Here is a 24,891-nt window from a genome sequence, read left to right on the forward strand (position 1 = left end):
ATCCGCCTGCCTCGGCCTCCCAAAGTGCTAGAATTACAGGCGTGAGCCACCGCACCTGGCCTGTAAAATTCTTAGTATTATCTTTTCAAATATTGCTTTTGCCCTATTCTCTCCCTTCTCTTTCTGAAACTCCAAACCTACATGTGTTAGACCTTTTAAGAATGTCTCATGTGTCTCTAATGTTCCTGTTTCTTTTTTTGATTCCTTTTCTCTGTGCTTCAGTTTGAGATTATCCACTGACCTGCCTTCCTATTTATTTTGTCTTGAACTCTAACCAATCTGCTATTGAATTGAACCATTAGTCCTAATTTCAAATATAGTACTTTCTGTTCTAAAGTGTTTAAGTCTTCATAATAAATTCAAATTATCCTGAAATTATGTATCCCTTCATCTATTTTGTCCATCTTTTTCTCTTTTTTCTTGAACATATGATTCATAGTTATTTTACTGTCTGCTAACTCCAATATCTGACTCACCTGCTGGTCTGCTTTTATCGCCTTGTCTATGATTCACATGATCTTGCTTCTTAGCATGTCTCATAATTCTTTACTGTATGCTAAACACTACACAGTCCTTATATAATGTTATTGCCTACCTATAAAAAAGACAGAAAAGGGTTTCCTTTGTACTCTGGTAAGCAGGTAAGGAGGGAGCTCATCATCCAATAAGGGATGGCGCTAGGTTGGGTTGTCATTTTTGTAGTACCCCGTCTGCTTCTGCCTTGACCCTGTTTCTAAGGCATGCCCCCCATGGAGTTCAAGGAGCGACTTTTATTTCCTTAGCACTGGATTCAGTTCTGCCCATAACAAGTTTTCAGCTTAGCTCTCTGGCCTCCCACCCCACTCAGCTTGAAAACTTGGCATGTGTTTTGAGAGGGTGACTAATCTCATATGTGGGGCTCTCCTCTAGTCTTATTTTGAAATTCTAGCTCCAGAAACCTTTTCTGTAACTTTTGTCTCCCAGAAGCAGCCAAGCCTGGATGCTCATCTGCCTGCTACATCTGAAATCAACAGACACCCTGGGTGAAAAGTAGCTGTAGATACTCAGTGTCACCAGACCACTTCCTCTAGGGTTTTCACCTCTCGCCCATTCTGTTTCCAGCCTCCAGCCTCCAGCAGGTCTGTTTCCTAGGCACTGTAAGGCTGTAAGAGATTTCAATGTGCCTTTCCGGAAGTTTCTGGCCTCTCTCTTCAGCTCCCCGCCAACCTCAGATTTCACCAAATGTTATATGGGGAAAATTGGTCATGCATTTGAGTGCCCCATCACACCCCCAACCAAATATCCAATTTGTCAATCAAGTATGACCAGAAAACCTTGGCTAGTATCTCTTTCAAAGCTAATAGCAGTCCTCTGCCTCTGCTCACATCTCCAGAACTAGCACGCTTCCACAGAAAAGAAAATACCTGGCGCTCCTTGGTGCAGCTCTGGATGAGCCTCCCATCTCTGGAACTTTAGTCCAACTGTCCCTCACTGCTTCCATAGCACTCTGAAGCCTTTAAGAATGCGACTTTTATGGCATGCTCAGCTTTTTATACCTGTTAGCTTCTCCAACTTGATACTATATTTTGCACTACTAATTACTTTCAATGAATTTCTAAATATTTATAAGATATTGAGTAGTCTTAATATGTTCCAAAGTACAGTTTAAATATGCTTTTGAAAGAAAAGCATCAGTAAAACAGTTACTTCTTACCTCTTCATAAAACTTCACCTGAGGTACAGCTTCATTAATTTCATTCAAACAAAAATCTTTAAATAGCAAGAAACCTAAAGGAAAAAAATAAAAAATTTCAGGGTGGGCAATTAATTGAAATTTTATCCCACAAGGGTGTTTTCAAAGCAATGTGTTTATACCTCAACCTCTTCCTCCTCTACTTTTTTTTAAAAAAAATTCAAGAAACTAGTGAATTAATTAATTCCTAGAAGGAAATACTCTGGACAGAAAAATACCACATACTTGGCTCATTGCTTCAGGATTCCTTCCCTATTCATGTTCCCCCCTCCCCACTCCCCACTTTCTACATACTTTCTACAAAAGTATGATACAACAGAGCTGACTTTCACGACTGCCACTTGGAGCCGCTGACCATTGTAGTGACCAAAATAACAACCAAAGGAATAAGAGATACAGACAGTATGAAAGTGTTGGTGAGAATCACCAAGACACTAATAAACACTATGCCCACTAAAATAGGACTAAACTCCCTAAAAACAAAAACAAAAACTTCCAAAAAGAACTTCCCACACCTTTCTAGTCCCTTCTCTTGCCACTTACTCACTATTTCCAAGTCCCTACCAAATACCTAGTGCCAGAGCAGATTACCCATTCCCAGGTCATTCTTTACTCCTTCACAACTACATGCCTCACCTTTAAATATCTTTGGCTAGAATACCACACCCCTCTCTGTATCTTGAAAATTCCTAAAATAACCAGAATTGAACTCAAAGGCCACCTGTGCTCTGAAGTCTTCTCTGATGAGACAGCCCCTATTACACAATGCCTGGTACACAGTAGGTCGTCAAAAAATGTGCATTGAATGAATGTTTGTTTACTTAGCCTTTCCAACATTCTGCCTAAATATTTACCACACACTAATTAATTACCTGATTTATAAGGCTTCCATTCCATTTGAAATCCTAGTGCCTAGCTTAATGCCTAATGGTCACGCCTAGATAAACAAACTTGAATACTACAAGGTGATACCAGACTGAAGGTAGAGATACTTGAAGATTATAAAATTCCAAAAAGTCAAAACAATTACATGGAGAGTTCGCAGAAACAGAAGCCACAGACAGGAACTGAAGAAAGACTCACAAAGTCTACCACATAGAGATGAAGTGGACCAGAATTCCCCAGGTGGGACTGAAAAGGGAAGTGGCTGTGATGAGATTTTAATTAACATTAGCATAAGGATCTTGTAACCTGAACTGGTCTGTGACTGATCTATAAATTCCCCTCCATAGTTCCTGGAATATGGCCTTTGAAAATGGTAAGCGTTCGTTCACTCAAACTAGAGTAGAATGACGAAGAGTACTAGCTAAATAGGCACAGCCAGACTTTACCAGGGTCAGGCGCACATCTGCAGGGGGAGCACAGCCACGCTCCTCCCACGGAGAAACTGCGATGACCCCAACATAGGCAGGAAGTAGGAAATTCAAGAAGCAGGCAAATGGGAAGGATACATCTCTATCTGTTTGTATGTTAGTATTTTGATTTTAAGAGTAATGATTGTTTCTTGATTTTCATTCATTTCAAAGGATTTCCTAATTTCCCTTGTTATTTCTTCTTTGATCTGTGAGTCCTTCAGAAGGGTGTAGTTTAATTTCAAAATATTTGGGGATTTTTCAGACACTGATTTCTGTTTAGCTCTGTTTGTGGTCAGAGAACATGCTTGGTATGATTTCAATGCTTTTAAATGCATTGAAACTTTTAGTCTATCTAGGTGAATACTGTATGGCACTTGAAACAAATGTGCATTCTGTTCTTGTAGGGTGGAGTATTTCATTTAAAAGAATACAAAGGCAATTAAACCAAGTGGGCTTGATAGAGTTGTTCAAGATGGTCCTCTGCAGCAACACAAATGGAACTGAACGCCATTATCCTAAGTGAAGTAAGTCAGAAACAGAGAGTCAAATACTGCAGGTCCTCATTTACAAGTGGGAGCTAAACAATGGGTACACGTGGACATAGGGAGTAAAATAATAGACACTGGAAGCTCCAAAAGGCAGGAGGATAGGAGAGGAGTAAGCCATGAAAAAATCACACACTGGTTACAATGGGCACTAAAAGCTCAGAGACCACTATGCAATGTATCTATGTAACAAAACTGCACTTGTACTCCCTAAATACGTCAAAATAAAAGATCATCCTCTGAATCTTTACTGAATGTCTATTTATTCTCTTTTGTTTGTTTGTTTGTTGTTTGTTTTGAGACAGAGTCTTGCTCTGTCGCCCAGGCTGGAGTGCAATGGCAAGATTTTGTCTCACTGCAACCTCCGCCTCCCAGGTTCAAGTAATTCTCCTGCCTCAGCCTCTCGAGCAGCTGGGATTACAGGCACCTATCACCATGCCCAGCTAATTTTTGAACTTTTAGTAGAGATGGGGTTTCACCATGTTGGTCAGACTGGTCTCGAACTCCTGACCTCAGGTGATCTGCTCGCCTCAGCCTCCCAAAGTGCTGGGATTACAGGCGTGAGCCACCACGCCTGGCCATCTGTCTATTTTTTCTATCCATCATCAACAGTGAAGTGTTGAACTCTCCATTTGTAATTGTAGATTTGTTCATCTTTTTTCAATGTTGTCAGTTTTTGCCACATGTATTTCTTTTTCTATTTCTGGAAGAGAAAACTAACATGAGAATTTGAACTTAAGTATTTTGATCAAATTAGAGATGTTTTCAAAATGTCTAAATGACAAAATGAAATAATACCACACATGGACCACTGTCTTTTGGCTACACTTGGAATCAAACTGAAACTCTTCACCACAGCCTACCCACACCCTCTGGAGTCACCATTTCCTTCTCTGGCCTCATCTCACAGTGCTCTCCCCAAGCTCACTTCACTTAGGCCAAGCTTCTGTACTGTAGTTTCTCTAACACCAAGCTCATTCCCTTCTCAGGGTTTCTTACCGGCTATTCCCACTGTCTCACACACTTGTCCTGGATCTTCTAGACAAACAGCTCACTAGCTCACTTAAAATACCCCTTTCCTTGAGGAGGCCTTTCATGATTCTCATTCATTCTCACTGTCTTGCTGTCTATCTCGCATCCATTCACACACACACACCACAAAACACTTTGTAGCACTTACGATGAGCAAAAATTGTCACATGTTTATATTTGCTTCTGTACTGTCTACCTCTCCCACTACAATGTAAGCTGCAATGCATAGGGTACAGGTGTTTTATTCTCTACTACATTTGCACAAGAGGATTGACTGTGACAAAGACAGAGCTCAGGAGAGAGAACAAAGGAAAAAAGGTAGAAGAGAGAGAATAGGTACAAGGAGAGGGAGAGAAGTGGGGGGAAAGAAGGAAGGAAGAGGACAGAAAGAGGAGAGATGAGGGAAAGAGGGAGTTGAATGAATGAGCACCCAGCTTAGAATGTGTTTACGTATTTCTTTAAGGAAATTTTCATTGTCGATTGGTAGAATAAGCCAAGGACTTAGTTTAACACACTATAGGAAACACAAAATATTATTTTCCTCCTGTGTGCACATAAACTGAAGCTTTACCTTCTATCAGCTATTTAAATGGAGCTGTTAAAATGGAGCAGAAGGAAGAAAGATATTTGCTTTTTGGCTAAATCCTAAATCACTAGGACCTCCTAAATGTCCTAGGCTGAACGCAACTTACCTTCATCAGCCTTAAATTATATAAAAAGCAAATGAAGCATGGCCTAGATTAGGGCAAAATATAAGAGGCAAAAATAAGGAAATACTTTGCCTAACAAGCTCACTTCATCATTGCAATTTCTCCAGATCTTAAAGAGTAAAAAATAGTGGCCTAACACCTGCTTAGTAGGTATCTATGACACGTGTTTACTTTGTTTCTATATTTGAACCACTGCAAAATGCTGAATATTGATTAACTTTTTAGTGTATGTAACACCCAGGAAAGGCAAACTATCCCAATTTGCCATCATGATAATTTTTCAAAAATCAGTATAAAGAATTGTATTGCTTTTTATAAAATGTAAGTTAAGAGCTTTTGAAAGTATTAAATACAAGTGGTTTCTATGAGAAAATTTGAAATCTCCTAAAAATTAGAAAGGTGAAAAGAGAAATATGAAAATGTTCTTGCAAGAAAAAATACTTGTCCTCAGTTTTACCAAGGAGATTAAGACACTAGGAAGGAGAGTAGACTGCATAACTACTAAAACTTCCTCCTAATATTGACTAATTCTAGAAAACATTTACTGAGTATCTACTAAGAGCCACTGTGTTACTCACTGAGGATGTAATTGTGAAAACAGTGTTTTTCCAATACGGGGCTTATGGATTAGTGTAAGAGACAGACAACAAAGAAATAAACACATACAATTTATAACAAGGAATATGAAGTAATTAAATATGATGCTGAGATAATGATAAAAAGGGGAAGATGTATTTCAGATAGAACGGTCAGTAAGGCCTTTCTGAGCTGTGAGATAAACAAAATACAATGCATGTCAGATAAGAAAAAAGCTGGAATATGTAATCTCACTCCTCTTCAACACTGTATTAGAGGTCCTAGCCAATGCAATAAAGTAAGAAAAGGAAATAAAGGTTTTCCAAATTGAAAAGGAAGAATTAAAACTGATTCTATTCAATCTGGTTACCTACCTGGCAAATCCTATCTTTGTCAAATCGTAAGTAAATTTAGCAAGGCCACAGGATATTAGGTCATTAGATAAGAACCAATGAAATTCTTATAAACTCATAGCACACAATTTTAAAATGGAATTTTAAAAGCAAGTCAGTTTGTAATAACAAAGAACTATCAATACATAGGAATAAATAACTAAATGACATACAAGACCAAATGCTAAAAACTATAAAATGTTACTGAGAGAAATCAAAGAAGATCTAAATAAATGGAAATATATACTCAGTTCATGGATTGGAAGATTTAGTATTGCTTAGATGTTAATTCTCCTCAAATTAATTTGTAGATTCAGTGCAATTACAATCGTAAGTCCAACAGGCCTTTTTAAAGAAACCGACAAGCTGATTCTAAAATATATATGGAAATGCAAAAAACCTAGAATACCCAAAACATCTTAAGGAAGAGGGACAAAGTTCAAGGCCTTAATGCTGTCCAATTTCAAGACTCATTACACAGCCATACTAATCTTAATCAATGCATTAGACTGATTAATATGGTTATATAATTTAGTGGCATTAGATTAAATCACTGGAACAGAAATATAGGGTCCCAGAATATATCCACATTTATACAGTCAATTTAAGTCTTTTCAACAAATGATACTGGGAAAGCTGATATCCATATGGGGAAAAGGATGAAAGGAATTGTTACCTCACACCTTATAAAGAATTAAATTAAGGATTATCATAGAACTAAATGTGAAGGCTAAAATTATAATGCTTCTAGAGTATATATAGAATATCTTCACAGAAAATCTTTATGCAAAAGATTTCTTAGGCAGGGTAAAGAAAGAAATGATAAATTATACTTTATCAAAATGTAGAACTTCTGTTCTTCAAAAGACACTGTTAGAAAAATAGACCAGTCATGGACTGGGGTAAAATATTATAAAACCTAAGTTAGAAAAAATGCCTTGTAAATTTGCATTCAAAGAAACAAACAAAATTCTTACAAATCCATGTTAAAAGAAGAACAACTCAATAAAAGAACTCAAGGAAGATTTGAACACATCACAACACATGAACACTTCACAAGAAAGGAATATAAACACCCAGTAAGCCCATGAAAGGGACTCAGCATCATTGGTCATCATGTAAATGTAAATTAAGCCACTCTAAGATACCCCTTCTCAACTACTAGAATGGCTAAGTTAAATATTGACAACCCCAAATGTCAGCAGGGATACAAGGCAGCCATAACTCCAGTAAGTTGCTTAGGAGGACAGACAATGCCTTGGGTCCCCCATGCCTCTGAATCAACAGGCAGGGAAGGGAGATTTTGTGTGGGCTGGAGTGATGGAGCCTGACTGCCAAGGGGATCCACACTAGAGAGATAAGGAAGAGCGTGTCTGGAATACAGGAGATTTCCTAGGGTATCCCCCCACCATTACTATGGCCTGTGATTAAAGTCAAGGGAAAACTATAACCCAATTCAGGTGGGGCTATGAATGTCCCAGACCTTTCAGGATTAATGATTTCGGTCATCCCACCAGATACAGAACCATGACCCACTGAGGTGCTTACTGATGGTAAAGGGATCACATAATGCATGGCAGTAAGGAATACCAGCTACAACCATGTGACCAGTTAGAGGAATGAGGACTGCAACTGTCATGAGTGGTTCCCCCTTATTGTGTGTGTTTATGTTAAGCAAATATCTTTGCTTTCTTTCCCCCTTCTTATCCCTTTATCATGGAACAGAAGATATACTGACTTCCTAGTGTAGCATTTAAATATTGTTAACTTTACATGATAGCATTTAAGTTGCAGGACATCGAAGAAAAGAGCAAACATTATCCAAGGACTTTGCATCCTCTTCTGGGAAAAGAATCCATGCATTTTTCCATTGTACGCAGACTAGTTGTATCATGTTAGATGGAAGTATGACCTTGTTATCGTCTTTATTGGAGATTAATCGTGGTGTAAGGAGATGTGTATGAGCACCAAGATGACAAGGGGTGGATGTGTGATGGTTAATTTCATCTTAGAGAATGTCCTGGAATGAGATTAACATTTAGATCAGTAAACTGCGAGTAAGCAGATTGCTCCCCATAACGTGGGCGGGCTGCATCCAATCAGTTGAAAGCCTGAATAGAACACAAAGATCAGATGCCCCAGGGAAGGGAGAATTTCCCAGCAGACTGCCTCCAGACTTCATCTGCACTACCAGCTATCCTGGGTCTCGAGCCTGCCAGCTCACACTGCAGATTTGCCCGTCTCCATAATCACATAAGCCAGTTCCTTACAATAAGTCTCTTTCTGTCTGTATACACGCATCCTATTACTTCTGTATCACTGGAGAATGTTGCGTTAAATAGATTTTGAGCATGGTAAAGAACGTTCAGTCCCTTAGGAAAATAGTTTGAAAGTTTCTTATAAAATTAAGCACACACTTATACAATGCAGTGATTCCTCTGTTAGATACTTATCCAGTGAAAACCTGTATCTCCAAAAACACTTGTATAGGGAATCTTCATAGCAGCTTTATTCATAACTTATCTGAAACAATTCAAAGACTATCAACAGGAAGATAGGCAGATTGTGATATTTTCACACAATGGAATACTATTCAGCAATAAAACAAAACAAACTACTGATACTTCCAGCATTGTACCTGTATTAGTCACGGTTCTCCAGAGAAACAGAATCAGTAAGATATATATAAGCAAGTAAGAGGAGACTTATTATAGGAATTGGCTCACATGATTATAGAGACCGAGAAGTCCCATGCTATGATGTCTGCAAGCTGGAGAAACAGATGGTGTAACTCAGTACAAGCTTAAAGACCTGAGAACCAGGAGAACCATTCTCCCAAGCCAAGGGCAAAGGTCTGAGAACCAAGAAAAGGCTGCTAGTATCAATCCTGGAATTCCAAGGCCTGAGAAACTGGAGCTCCAATGTCCAAGGGCAGGAGAAGATGGATGCCCAAGCTCAAAGAGAGAGAAAGGATAGGCCCTTTCTCTACCTTTTTGTTCTATTCCTGCAGGCCCTCAATGGATTGGGCAATAGCCACCCATATCCCTGATGGTGGATCTTTTTACACTGATTCAAATGCTAGTATCTTCCAGAAACATCCTCACAGACACACCCAACAATAATGTTTTACCAGCTATCTGGGCATCACATTTAACCTAGTCAAGTTGACTACTAAACTTTACCATCACCGTCAGTAAATGTCAGACATTATGTTGGTCAAAGGTTGCCAGATACAAAGAAGTATATGCTGTATAATTCCACATACATAAATTCTAGAACAGGCAAAACTTATCTATGTTTTTTTTTAAAAAAAACTAAAAATAAAAAAAACCACTCATGCCTGTAATCCCATCCCAGCACTCTGGGAGGCCGAGACGGGCGGATCACGAGGTCAGGAGATCGAGACCATCCTGGCGAACACGGTGAAACCCCGTCTCTACTAAAAATACAAAAAAATCAGCCAGGTGCTGTGGCAGGCACCTGTAGTCCCAGCTACACGGGAGGCTGAGGCAGGAGAATGGCATGAACCTGGGAGGCGGAGCTTGCAGTGAGTGCAGATCACGCCATTGCACTCCAGCCTCGGCGACAGAGTGAGACTCTGTCTCAAAAAACAAAAAAACAAAAAAAACAAACCAAAAAAAAACAGAAAAATGCTTGCCTCTACGAACATGAAATTAGGAAGAGGCATGAAGGAACTTTTGAAGAATGGAAATATTCTGTCTTTTGATAGAGGAAGGGGTTATGTAGGTCAATACATTTATCAGAATTAAACTGTGTACAGTACTGTAAGTAAATTTACCTTAAAGAACTGAAAACAAATATTAACTCTAGCTAGTAGGTTTGCTTTCACAGTAGTATGAGTTAGCAGTTCGGAAACTATTTACAGTGTATTCTAGGCTTACACAAATGAGTAAATATATTGAGGATAATAAGAGCCTTTTTGGACAAGAGAGTTAAAACATGGAAAGAGAACAGAAGGTACATTGTAGCACTGAATTGGAATGGGAGTATCTATTTGAACTCATTGTTTTTGGTAGGTAGATATATGAACACCTACACATATACACAAACATTTATTTGCTCTGTTTATGAAGGTCTAGAAGCAATGACACACCGGCAGCAATGAGCACTTCTGTGTCCAAATTTAGGCTGCTAAACACCATTCTCCATTAAAAGCAACTAGAGCTCCTTAGAGAAAAGGCTGATTGATTCTAGGGCAAGGACAGTGAATAAATAACAACATGAGCTTTAAACATCTGCTAGAAAGTAAGCAAGGGCTTGTAGGATGATGGAGCTATTTGAACAGGAACCAGCTTAAAAGCGCTCCTAGTAGCCAAAACTGGGAAAATGTGAACATATCAAAATAAATAAGAAGAGTAATAGATCATAACCCATTAGATAAATTAAGGATCCATGAGTGCATACTGATATAAATAAGCAAATAGGGAGAAGGAAAAGCGCTTTCTTATAGTCAAATGCCAATCAAAAACTACGGAATGAATGATGGAGTCAGAAAACTGATGGGTGCCAAAACTAGTGAGTAAGTTTGAGTAGGAGCAGAATATTTACGTAGTGTCAAAAGCAACTCCCACAAGTTACTTATTTACAAAGGGAAAACTCGTAACAGTGGAGGATGCTAGCAAACACCCACTTTAAGCAAATGGTCAAAATTAACAATCACCAGACTTGGGACAACACCACATCGAGATGCCCTGAGAACAACACAACATCTGACCTATGGTCTCCCTGACAAAAGTGCCTAACATGGATCTTAATTATTATGAACCACTAAACGAAAAAAAAGAAAGGGATATTTTACAAAATAGTTGTCCTGTACTCTTTACAAATGTTAAGATCAAGAAAGTAAAAGAAAGCTGAGGGATTTGTCCAGATTAAAGGAGACTAAAGGTATGACAAGGAAATGCAAGCATGTTCCCAGATTCAATCCTGGACCAGGAAAAATTATCGCAAAAAAAGAACATTCTGGAAAACAACTGTCGAAATGTGAATATGGACTTTGGATTAGACAGTAATATTATATGTGCGCTCAATGTCCTGATTTTGAACATTGTACTGTGGATCTCTAAGACAAAAACCTTGTTCTTAAGAAATACAGGCTGGCCAGGCGCAGTGGCTCACGCCTGTAATCCCAGCAGTTTGGGAGGCCGAGGCAGGCAGATCACGAGGTCAGGAGATCGAGACCATCCTGGCTAACACAGTGAAACCCCGTTTCTACTAAAAATACAAAAAAATTAGCCGGGCGTGGCGGCAGGCGCCTGTAGTTCCAGCTACTGGGTAGGCTGAGGCAGAAGAATGGCGTAAACCCAGGAGGCAGAGCTTGCAGTGAGCCGAGATGGAGCCACTGCACTCCACCCTGGGCGACAGAGCGAGACTCCATCTCAAAAAAAAGAAATACAGGCTGAAACATATAATAGTCAAGAAGTATGATGCCTCTAAATTACACCCCCCAAAAATCATACAAAGAAAGAATAATGAAACAAATGAGGCAAAATGTATACAAACAATGAAAGCAGGAGTGTCCAGTCTTTCAGCTTCTCTAAGCCACATTGGAAGAATTGTCTTGGGCCACATGTTAAAAAAAAAAAAAAAATCATAAAAACATCTCATAATGTTTTAAGGAAGTTTATAAATTTGTGTGGGGCCACATTCAAAGCCGTCGTGGGCTGCATGCAGCCCGCGGGCTGCAAGTTGGACAAGCTTGGTTTAAAGGATATATAGAATTCTTCATACCATTCTTATGACTTTTCTGAGTTTGAAGTTATTTCAAAATATAATTTTAAAATGCATATCAATATACAAAGTTATTAGAAAAGTGGCAAAATCACAAAACTCATTTATGACTAAAATTATATACAATTATTGGCAAAAAGGCTAGAGAAAAATAACTGAAATGTGGCTTTTAACTATTAGAAATTTTATGTGACTAATAATAGAAATGATTGCTGTCCAACTGGCTTTTCAAATATTTATTCCTTTTATAATTAGTAATTTCCAACTCATTTAAAAACTATATATAGACTTTCGTACTGGAAGAAAACTTACAGCACTTTAAATCCTTGAACAAACACAATATAATGGAAACGCTAATATAATTTAACCAGAGCAATGTTAATAAGCTCCCTTATAATTAAACGTAATTCTGAGAGGAAACATAAAGGTGCTTTAATGCAGCAAATCAGTTATATGTTCCAAGAGTTTTCTAAAATATTTTATCATAACAATTCGAAGATTATCATTTTCACGTATTATATTTCTCTGCAGTCTTTTGAGTAAAACACCCTAAGCAAGCACACTAGCTCCCGTATAATTGGAAATTCCCTCCAGCCCCTGCAAGCACCATGAAACAACTACCTTACATCTTATCACCCAGCATCACAACACGTATCATGAGACAGCCCCACTGACCATACTAGAATTATCTCTAAACCAGGATCTCTAAACCAGCATTACATGTTAGACCTTGTGTCTTAATTTGCCCATGTGAACAAATTAACAAAACAGGTGTTAGGTTCCTCTAATATTAGTAGATTTTTTCAGGTTTAAAAGAAAAACCCCTTGGATTAATCTCCAGAATTTTTTCAACTCTTAGATTCTATATCTCTAAATAAAATAAAATTAATCAAATTAGAAAGTCATGAATTGAATGGTGAAAAATACAAACATAACTAATAATCATGAAATCAAAGAGAAGAAGAAAATGAAATGGACAAAACAAGCTGATTATTGAAAGACCTTAAAAGCTAGGGACAAACACCTAGACAGTAACATGAAGGTCTAGAAATAAAAATTAAATTATCCAAAGAGCAGAGAGTGAACACTCGCCATAACTATGCTGTATGGAATAATTAAAAGCCTCAATAATCAAATAATCAAATTATTTTAATGCATTTTCTTATAAAGTTTCAAAAGTTTGACCAACCAAGGCATTAAAATAAAACATGAAAAACCAACTATTTAAAATATTATCATGAAATACACAATCAACCATTTTGCCAAGAGATAATGAAATCAAAAGTGCCCTAAATTATCATTTGCTTCAGAAATAAATTAATTAAATAGATGTATTCATATATTTGGTGCACATTCTGAATTGATATTTTTATTTATTAGTACTGAACAATGGGAAATTTAAACTTAAGCAACAGAACAATAATAACACAAAAAAACCCAACACTTAGAAATAAATCTAACCAGATATGTGCATGATTTGTATGCTAAAAACTACAAAATACTAATGAACAAAAACAGAAGTTATCCAAATAATTAAGAATAATACCATGCTCATGGAATGGATTGGAAGACTTGATATTGGTAAGATGGCTATTCCTCCTAAATCAATCTATAAACTTAACATGATCCCAGTCAAAAATCCAGCAGAAATTTTTGTAAAAAATCAATAAACTGATTCTAAAATTTATATTAAAAATCAAAAGAACCAGAATAATAAACTTTTTGAAAATAACAAAAAGGATTTACACTATCTGGTTTCAAGATATATTATAGGCTGGGTGCGGTGGCTCACGTCTGTAATCCTAGCACTTTGGGAGGCCGAGGTGAGTGGATCACTTGAGGTCAGAAGTTCGAAGCCAGCCTAGCCAACATGGTGAAACCCTGTCTTTACTAAAAATACAAAAAAAAAAAATTAGCCAGGCATGGTGGTAGGTGCCTATAATCCCAGCTACTTGGGAGGCTGAGGCAGGAGAATCACTGGAACCTGGGAGGCAGAGGTTGCAGTGAGCCAAGATCGTGCCACTGCATGCCAGCCTGGGTGACAGAGCAAGACTCCGTCTCAAAAAACAAAAACAACAAACAAACAAAAAAGATATATTATAAAGATACAGTAATCCAGGCAGTATGCTGTTGGAGAAAAGGATAAACACATACATCAATGAAAAAGAATACAGTCCAGAAATAGATCTACATATACATAATCAATTGACTTTTCACCAAGGTGCAAGGATGGTTCAATGAGGAGAAGAAAGCCTTTTCAACAAATGGTGCTGGAACAATTGAACATCTCTGTGCAAAAATATGTGATTCCTACAAAAATTAACTCAAAATGGATAACAGAATTAAATATAAATCTTCAAACTATAAAATTGTAGGAAAAAATTCAAGAAAATCTTTGCAACCTTGGGTTAAAGCAAAGGCCACCAAGATCCAACATGATCTACAAGGGTGAAAACTGGCAAATTCAATTTCATTATACTTTAAAATTTCTGTTCTACATGCTTAAGAAAATGCAAAGACATGCTATATATTTGGAGAAAATATGTATAAAATATATATCTGCTAAAGGACTTGTATCCAAAATACATGAAAGACTCTCAAAATGCAATAACGAGAACACAAACCAGTATTTTTGAGCAAAAGACTTGAATACACTTTCACCAAAGATACGTAAATGTCAACTGAAAGCATGAAAAACTAATACCATTAGTCATTAGGAAAATACCAATTAAAATCACAATAAGATAATACTATATACTAGAATAATAAAAGCAAAAAAGAAAAGACAATAGCAATGCTGGGAAGGATGTGGAGCAGTTGGAACTCTTAGACTGCTAGTAAGAATGCAATTTGTATAGCCTCTTTGAAAACAGCTTCTTTAAACAAACATTTGTCGTTTGACCCAACAATCCCACTCCTAAGTATTTACCCAAGAGAAATAAAAATGTATGCTCTTATAGTCACACAGAAATCTGCAAACAGCTATTTATAGTAGTTAGCTTTATATACAGAATCCAAAAACTGGAAACAACCCAAATGTTCAGTTGGCGGATGGATGAACCAACTGCGATGCATCCATACAATGGAAGCTTCCCAATACACGGGAGTGAACTACGGATACGTGCAACATGCCAGTTTCAAACACATCATGCTAAATCAAAGAAACAAAAGGCTACATGCTAAATGATTCCACTTAGAAGACCTTCTGGAAAAGGAGAAATCATAGGAACAGAAAACAGATCCATAGTTGCCAGGAGCTAGAGCATTACATGTGGGCTGACTATGAAGGGTCACCAGGAATTTGGGGAGGTAACTAACTGCTTTGTATCTTGATTTTGGTAGTAGCTGCACACTTTATGCATTGGTCAAAACTCACAGAATTGTAGATCTAATTGCTGAATTTTACTTTATTTAAATTATACCTCAATAAACCTGCACCTCCACCCCCCCACCTAAATAAAAATAGCACCATGAAAGAAGAAAGAAAAATAAAATTGGGTACATACAGTTGAGCCAAGAATAAAGCTCAGAGATGTTCCCTCACAGTGGCTGTAAGTAGGCCACAAACTGGAATCTAAAATTTCTAGAAGCCAGCCTCATCACTTGCATAGTTCTCAATGTCTACAGGATGTTTTCATAAATGCAAGTTTGTATGGAGGATAAAATTATTCATACACGTAAGTGTTGACTAAAATAAGTCATTAGAAGGGTTCTTGGTAATACAGAGGTCATAAACAAGTACTCTGACATGTCCAGGATACAAAACATTCTTTACAAATGAAAATAAGGGAAATTGTAGATGACAAATAAAAAAGCAAATTCATAAATAAAGAAAAAGGCATACAGATATAAAACCTGAAAACTCCCATAAGATGTTATGTCTCTACTGGCTAGGGATTACTAACCTACATTCCCAATTAACAGCTCTCTGCTTTTTTTCTTCCAAGTTCCAACAGGAGCCAATAAACATAAATCAAAGTGAGCATTCAGTTAACTATAATCATCTATTTCATATAAGCCTTAAATGTGTTTATTTTTGTTTAACTCTACTTTTCAAACTGGAACTGCTACTTCTTGACTTAAAACTTGACAGGAGGAGAAAATTATAAATGAAATGTAATTTGGGAATATTGTAAATAGTTTTAGATCTTCTAAAACCCAAGTTCTCCATCCTGCCCCCAATTTAAATTCAACACATATGTGTTCTTCCAGCATATCAATAAAATATTCCTAGATTTATTAATAGGATCATTCATTTAGATAATGGAGAGATTTTGAGCCATGAATATTAAGAGTCCAATAGACAAAAGCACAAATGGAAATGAATGTGGCCAAAGAAAAATTCATGGAATGTTCCAAGCAATTGGCTCTTGACTCAAAAAGGAACAACGCGAACTGGGACTGGGAGGGAAATGTAAGAATGTAGGGGCGAGAAAATTCTATCAAACCCTTCCAATGGTTGGCTGGCTTTCAGCCTTTTAAAACCATTACATAATGACAGAAAAGTAAAAATTTCTGACTATGCCACCATGCTAATACTCCTCTCCAGATTGCAGTCAATTTTTTCATTTATCACAGTTCTCTGCAACATCAGACAGTAAACAAACTGACAGTTAAAATAAAGAGAGATTTAAAATAATTTAAAATGAAATAGAAATATTATTCAAATAAGCCATATGACTTACATTTCCCAGAGACTTCTCTAAGAACAAATATTAAAGCTGGCATTACGGATACCGGGGTCTGAGTGTACGGCACAAATCATGTATCCACCTCTCCGGACAAAGTGGGGGTGGGGAGGTTGTGAACATGCTGAGTCTAACCATAATTTTAACAAGGAAGGAACAGAATAAGAGCCAACCAGTCAATACCCATGAGTTTGCTTTGTGATAATCCATGTGGCTATGAACTCATGATTTCAGCACTTTTCTATATGTATGTTTTATTAAATCAATAAAAGTTTATTGAAAACAAGAGAATCAGCCAGGCAGTATTTATGGCATGATACTATAATGTAAAATGAAGGGTCCTCAGTGCAATTGTACTCTGCTTGGAGATCCTGATAGCTACACACAAAATGATAACACTTAGTCGTCTTGTATTAAGTGCCGAATTCACTTGGTAGAGGAGAAATGCTAAAACGTCAGTGTTACTTCCTTAGATGACAGCAACAGCATCCTCACTAAGCTCCCAGCCACCTGTCATCCTCCTTTCCGACTCATCCTTCATGCTACTCACATCAGATCTGGATCTGATCATGACACTTCCTTGCTTTAAAACTTTCCATGGGTGTTGCAGAGGATATTGGATAAGACATTCATGTTACTGCAACGCACACCATGCTCTGTCCCATTCCTCTACCGTGCAAATGCACTGCCATAGACCTGACCTGACCAGACCTGACCTACCCACCCACCAGTCAGATGTCCCTTACGACTTACAGTCCCTTGCACAGAGTTGGGAGAAAAGACATCAAAGTCATCACACTGATTTCTTAATGGCCTTGGCCCAGAGGTGACACAACCCACTTTTCTGAAAAGATGGGAGAAACTAATAACAGTGGTTGCCTTGGGGGTGATGGTGGTTCCAGCAGGTTCCAGCACCCACAGCTCCGCATGCTGTATTAACCTATTTACCGTAAATCCTGCCTCTGTATCTTCATATGGACTCCTCCCATCTCAGCACCCACCCTTTCTTCACCAATCCCCTGGCAATTATCTGCCATCCAGTTGTCTAGCCCCTTTCTCACAAGCCTCTCTTCCTGCAGGCTTGACCTGGTGAACACCTGCTACACCTTCAGGGCTTCAAGCCAGCACTACAGAGAGCAGTACACTTGGAAGGTCGCTCCCCAAGGCAAGGCAGAGCTGCGCCTTCTATGCTCCCACAGCACTGGGTTCTTACCATTTTCTGAGCATGATCCGACTTTATGACAATGATTTGTTTTTATTTTATAAATGAATAATATAGTTCAAAATTGTTGAAATATATTTTAAAACTTTTCCTCTCTTTCCTGCCCTTCATCTTGCCAGTCACGTACCACCACCATCACCCCCAAGGCACCTGCTGCTATTAGTTTATTCCATCTTTTCTGGGAAGTGGGGTATGTCACCTCTGGGCCACGGCTGTTAAGAAATCGGTGTGACAGCTCTCTGCCAGGGATTCCAAGTCCTAAGGGACACCAGTGCCACAAGATGGAAGACCTCAGTGCATGCAGAAAAGCCTCACGCTGATCTGTAACAACCTGTGACAAATGTTACAGGCTCGTGACAACTTGTGACAAGCACTGTTACCAAATGAGAAAAAACATTGCCTGTGTACAGTCCCTGACATTCTGGGGATTCCTTGTTACAAGTGTTTGTGTTACCTTCGAATACAATATAAAAGCAAGTGCAAATATGAACTCTAATTTTCCACTGTACTCTATACACACTGTCAACATCAGCCTTTTTTCCAAAACACTATGCCTTGGAGATCTTTCTATACCAGTAAGGAGGAGCTACTTGATTCCCTTTTACAACCGCATGGCATTCCATCTCATACCACAACATAATTTACATAACTTGCTCTCCAGTGAATGTTTGGGTTGTGCCAAATATTTTGCTTTAACAAAACTGCTGCAATAAATAACCCTCTACATCCACTGTGTATCATGTATTCAGGTATGCTTGCAGGATGTCTTCCTCAGAGTAAAACTTCTAAGTCAAAGGTCATGCAGACATTTTGTTATTTCAGTAGACAGGGCCACATTAGCCTCCGCTGGAGTAGTACCTATTTTAACTCCCACCAGCAATGGATAGGAGTGCCCAGTTTGAAACCCACTGTCAAAAGTATGTTCTTTAACTTTCGGCTTTTTATCAATTTGAAAGATAATAAAATAACATTTGAGAGCAACTTTGTGTTTCTCTTACTTTTGAATAACATTGAAAATCTTTTCTTAGGTTTAAGTTCCATCTATTTCCCTGTTTCAATGACCTGTCTCTCAATAGCCTTTGCCCGTTTTTACCCTGGATGATGGGGCTTTTGCTTAGAAGTTTCTAGGGCTTTTCTGTATTGGGATTTGCAAGTCAATACTGTTGCTCAAGGAATCCTCTGGATGTCCACCTCTCAGGTACTTGGTCAGATCCATGTGAGTGATCTGTGTGTCCGTTCCTGGTTCCATGTCATTCCTGGTGTTGACAGAAATACCTCTAGCATTCTCCTCTTAAACATGACACTGCCCTTTGAAACCGACAGCCTGCATCATGTTAAGGATGGACACATCGCTTCCTAGTTCAATGAGTAGCACCTGGTTTCTCATTTGTCTCCCTGACTAGGCTGTGGGCTACAAGAGGGAAGTGGTCTGTTTTTGTTTATTTTTCTCTCTAATCCCTAGCACAATGGCTAGTACTTAATCAGCTCAATGAACGTTGGATAAATTTACTTAAGGGAAGACCAGCACCGTTGCGGTAGGGAAGACCGGCACGGTTGCGGTAGGGAAGACCGGCACGGTTGGGGCACAGTCACAGACGGTTTCAGGAAGGCATTAAGTGCAAGCTAGACTTGGAGAGATTAATGGGCTATAGAGTCAGGAGAAAGAATGAACCAGTGCTCAAAGGCAGGAAATGTGGCTTGAGATAAGGAAAGAGTGTGACTTCAATTTAGGCAGAGCAAGTTCCTACAGGGAAGAGGTGGAAGGTATGCTTTATTACGCCAAGGAGGCTCAGGGAGGGTTAGCCTTCAGCCACCGGGCTAAGGGATCCAGCCTCAGGAATTCCAATACTCAGTATTTATTAGTTATATAATACTCTGCTTGCTGAAAGCTTCAAATGCCAAAAAGCCTGCTGGGGAATAGTTTTCAGTGTAAGTGGGTAATTGTTTCATAAAAAATAAAAACTCGGCTCTTGGGCCCAGTTCTGAGGATTTTAGAGGAGAAACTCTTTCTCCCCAACACGGGAGTCCCTGAGCAAGGCTGAAGGTCGGTGCTATGAATTTGTACTCCTTCTCCTTCCCCCAAGGTACTCTGCAATATGACACTTATCTGCCATGACACCTGTCCCCAGCTGACCCTTGCATCCTCTTCCCTGTCCCTAACCTTACCCAAAATAGGTAGTTGGTGTCAACACCTATATACTAATAGTGCCTGCCTACCTCCACCCCGCTGAATATTTCTATTAGAATGTGAAGATGTTATCAAAAGCCTTCAAGACTCAAAAGACTAAACTTGTAACAGTGGAATACCAGGTGGTATGGGTGCCACTGCCAACCCATTGGGGGCAGAGGTCAGCCCTGACTGGGCACCAATCCTCACACCCGCAGCCTAGTGCTATGCCACCCCAACCAGCTTGTGGTTGGAGCTGTTTTTCATATTTACTGTGGAATCTAATGCATATAAATTGACTACTTGCTAGAGCAATCAGATGGTTTCTGTGATTATTTTGCCCCAATTCATTTTAACTTATAGCCAACTGAATATAGTAATTTGTCAATTAAATAACAGAGGTATTTTTTTAAAGTCATCTGGTAAGTTGTGAATACCTCTAGTGAGAGTTCACTCTGAACGTTTTAAAGAAAGTAACACCCAGTGGCTTCACAGCCTCCCAGAAGAGGGGCTATCTCCTGTGGAAATGAAGTTGGCTTGATCGGTGAACACTCCCTCCCGCTCCCTGTACAAGGGAAGGGCAGTGGACACAGCTGCTATTCCCTGATCCCTCCTCCAAAGAGCTGCCCAAAGGATCCCTCTATTTCCACAGATAGATATTCATCTTATCACCCATCCCAACAGTGCACAGACATCTGCAAGGCCTATGGCAAGATGACTTGGAGACAGGTGCATGGACTAAGACTTCACACTAAGAGAATCATCATTGGCCGGGCGCGGTGGCTCATGCCTGTAATCCCAACACTTTGGGAGGCCGAGGCGGGCGGATCACGAGGTCAGGAGATCGAGACCATCCTGGCTAACACGGTGAAACCCCGTCTCTACTAAAAATACAAAAAATTAGCCGGGCATGGTGGTAGGTGCCTGTAGTCCCAGCTACTCGGGAGGCTGAGGCAGGAGAATGGCGTGAACCCTAGTGGGTAGAGCTTGCAGTGAGCTGAGATTGTACCACTGCACTCCAGCCTGGGCGACAGAGCCAGACTCCGTCTCAAAAAAAAAAAAAAAAAAGAGAGAGAATCATCATGTAGTATACACTCTTTATATTAAATGCTGCAAATAACAGTTTGATACTAATGGCAGTTGAAATCATTGTGTGTGGAAACAGAAAGTCAACCAGAAGAGTCAGTTCCTCAGAAGTGTAAAATACTCAACTAGAAGCTTTAGAATTACAAAGAGAAAATAGCCTCAGAGATGAGCTTTGACCTCAAGGATGAGTTGGGAAACATTAAAGAGGCACCTCACAGTACTACACTTTCCACAGTAAGCGCCAAATGAATGCTACAGACAATAAGTAGAGCAGGAACATAAAAAGAGATAATTCATAGTCAGAAATCAGGGTTTTTGTTGTTGTTGTTGTTTTATGATGGAGTCTCCCTCTGTTGCCCAGGCTGGAGTGCAGTGGTGCAATCTTGGCTCACTGCAAGCTCCGCCTCCCGGGTTCACGCCATTCTCCTGCCTCCGCCTCCTGAGTAGCTGGGACTACAGGCGCCCGTCACCACGCCCGGTTAATTTTTTGCATTTTTTAGTAGAGACGAGGTTTCACTGTGTTAGCCAGGATGGTCTCAATCTCCTGACCTCGTGATCCGCCTGCCTCGGCCTCCCGAAGTGCTGGGATTACAGGCGTGAGCCACCACACCCAGCCGGAAATCAGGGTTTTAAGCTAATCCCTGAATGGTGAATCTTTGTGAAGAGGACAGGAAAGAAGGTGGCCTTCCACAGAGGGAGAGAGACTGTGAAAGCAGATGCAGGGTGCCAGGAGCATGATGCATGTTCACAATGAACGCTGAAATTAAGAGATGAGGAAAAAAAGATGGAGGCAAGTTCTGGGTACCTGAGTGACAGGAACAAGCTGACCGCACCCTGCAGTGGGGGCTCAGCAAAGCTTCGAAATGCAATCACATCGTGGTAAGACTGTTTTCAGATTGCTAGACAACAGAAAAGGAGCTGGAGATTGGAAGTGCCTGATCCTAACTCCTGGCCAGAGGCTATGCTTCCCAGCAAAAATTAAAAGTTGAACAAAACGGCTGGAGAAAGAAAAAAATCAAAATAGGCTAGCCAGGTAGGAAGGTCCTGAACTATCTGGGTCAGGGCAATAATGGCACAACTAAGCTGGCTGTGGTGGGAATGGAGGATAATGGGGCAGGAGAGACACGGACAAGAAGGCATCAGCGAGGCTTCAGAGCTCTGGATCCTGGACAGCGTGGAGGACAGTGGTGTCATTAATGTCAATAGAAAGGGAGGAAAGGACACCAGGTGTGCATGCGCATATGTGTGTATGCATGAATACAGATGTGCAGGTTTCTTAGTTTGCGTTTTTCTGGTCAGGGAGGTGATAATTAGTGAGGTATTGGATCTGTTCGGGTAGAGGCAACGGCAACACACTATACTAGAAATGATCACTCATTATGAAATGAACAACAGAACTGAAACGAGCTGGCTCACTAAGGCTGCACCAAAGCTGTGCCATCAAGTAAGTGCAGAGGTTACTTGTGGGAAGGGACAGGTGCAAACAAGGATGCAGGAGACAGAGAGGAGCACAGGCCAAAGGCGGGGCCTTACAAGGCGGGAATCAGGAAGGCCTGATTCCATCGTAGCCGCTGCATCCCTCTGTCTCGTCACTTCGTCTTTCTGCGCATTAGCTAGCCCCTCTCCTTCTATATTTCTGAATAATTTAAGAAAGTATGGCCGGGCGTGGTGGCTCACACCCATAATCCAGCCCTTTGGGAGGCTGAGGCAGGCAGACTGCTTTGAGCTCGGGAGTATAAGACCAGCCTGGACAACATGGAGAAACCCCGTTTCTACAAAAGACACAAAAATTAGCCACGTGTGGTGACACACACCTGTGTTTCCACCTACTCAGGAGGCTGAGGCTGGAGAATCACTTGAACCCGGGAGGCAAAGGTTGCAGTGAGCCGAGATCGCGCCACTGTACTCCAGCCTGGGTTACAAAATGAGACCCTGCCTCAAAAAACAAAAAGAAAAGAAAATATGCTTTATAGAATGTATTTATTCCCCTGAATTATAGAAACTATGTATACAGTTACCCCAAAACTATGGCACTGAACTTCTCCTTGAGTCTTCTCTTCCTTATTCAGTTCTGGCTCCAGAACATATCCCAGGCCACCCATTCTTGCATCTCTGCTGCTCTTACTCTGACAAAAGCCAACTTTGGCGACTTCCTAAATGGGATAGGGGTCGCCAGATTTTTCTTCCTGTTGCCATGTTCCCACTCTGATCCCAGCAATTCATTCTTCATAAAGAGGCTAGAATGATCTTAAAACATACATCGGGCCTGATCAAAACCCACCAGAGCTTCCCATCACACTCAAAACCTTGGCTCCTGCACAGTTCCCTGCCTCCCTCTTCTCTCTCATCGGGTGCTGCCCGCATGGGCCTTCTGGTAGTTTCTGAAATGCACTGCCCTCTCTCCTGCCCCAGCTGATGACGACGCTGCTCCTCATGATCCCCTCATCACATCCTCAAAGCAATGTCCCCCAACAACTAATCTAAATAAGCGCTACTCGGTCTCCTTCAGGTCCTGGCTCTTCATGATCCCACTGCACAGCAGACGCTAGGATCTGGCTGATACCCTCACGCTGAGGGAGCTGATCCCCGCATCCCACCCAAGGTCAGTGTTCCCTGCATTCCAGCGCCTGCTGCACACCAACGAGCTGTATGGTTCTACCAACTCACTTCCTGCCAGTGCTCCTTAGTTTCCTCATCAATCAAATGAAGGGGGTCAAGTCTCAAGTTTCCCTTAGGCCTAACATTCTGTGGTTTCATGAATTCAAGTGGGGTCAGTTTTGATTTCATTCTCTTCTGCTGGTGATCTTACTGCTATTTTGACAAAGAGAGGAGGGATTTTAAAAAAAAAAGAGGCAAAGGATGTCAACAGGACACAGTTGGAAAAACTGGTTATTTTACCAAGGCTTCAACTGAAACAGTGTGTTTCTCTTCAAGTAATCAAGCTTAACATGTACAGCCAATAAAAGCCCCTTGGCGAGAACTGGCCTCATACCTTGTCTATACAGTCTCTACACAGGGTTCCTAACCTGTGGTCAGTAAAGAATGTCACTTTCTAACAGGTCTGGGAGCTCCCGGTTTATCTTGCAACCTCAAGAGGAGAGGATCACCCAACTCACAGGTATTTGAGGATACAAACCCATGGCTGGGCTTTAAGGGTCTTATCTAAGATTCCTTGTGGAATAGAGTTTCATCAAAGCTAATCCAAAAGGCCCATGTAAAAATAACCATTCTTGCCGCCTTTTATGCAAACAATCAGGCCAAGTATAAAACTAACGTTTATTCATAATTAGTTTTTACCAAACATGAGGACTGGAGAGAAAAATTTTGTTCCAAAGGTTATCGTACATTTGTCATTAAATCCTAGTCTCATTAATTGTTTTTAAGCTTTTTGCCTACATTTTAGACTAACCCTGCCTATTCCTGTGAATCAAGTGGTGATCTTCTGCAGCTTGAAAAAAAAAGAAAGAAAAACAGGGATGGGTAATGTAAAAATGTGAATCAATATACTAGTTCTGGGCAATTATCTTGCAAATTCTGTCAGGTAATGGAAGTGAGTAAGGTGCCCATAACCCAGAGGTTTCTTTGTTTGGGAAAATAAAACCAAAGAACTTCACAGACCCCCACAGGGGAACTCT

At 39.9% G+C, this 24,891-nt stretch overlaps 1 protein-coding gene and 1 pseudogene across 2 annotated transcripts in view; both read right to left on the reverse strand.

The window, feature by feature from the left end:
• The window catches only part of LOC105506643, a 4,150-nt pseudogene extending 3,067 nt beyond the window's left edge, over window positions 1–1,083 (reverse strand).
• The window catches only part of ADRBK2 (adrenergic, beta, receptor kinase 2), a 158,703-nt gene that overhangs the window by 74,708 nt on the left and 59,104 nt on the right, over window positions 1–24,891 (reverse strand). For both annotated transcript variants that reach the window (XM_011934849.1, XM_011934847.1), the window contains exon 3: window positions 1,694–1,767. In XM_011934849.1, coding sequence (XP_011790239.1) covers window positions 1,694–1,767 — 74 coding nt within the window. The remainder of the gene's footprint in view (window positions 1–1,693; window positions 1,768–24,891) is intronic.

Source organism: Colobus angolensis, unplaced genomic scaffold, assembly GCF_000951035.1.
Source record: "Colobus angolensis palliatus isolate OR3802 unplaced genomic scaffold, Cang.pa_1.0 Scaffold139, whole genome shotgun sequence".
In the NCBI taxonomy this organism is placed as follows: domain Eukaryota; kingdom Metazoa; phylum Chordata; class Mammalia; order Primates; family Cercopithecidae; genus Colobus; species Colobus angolensis.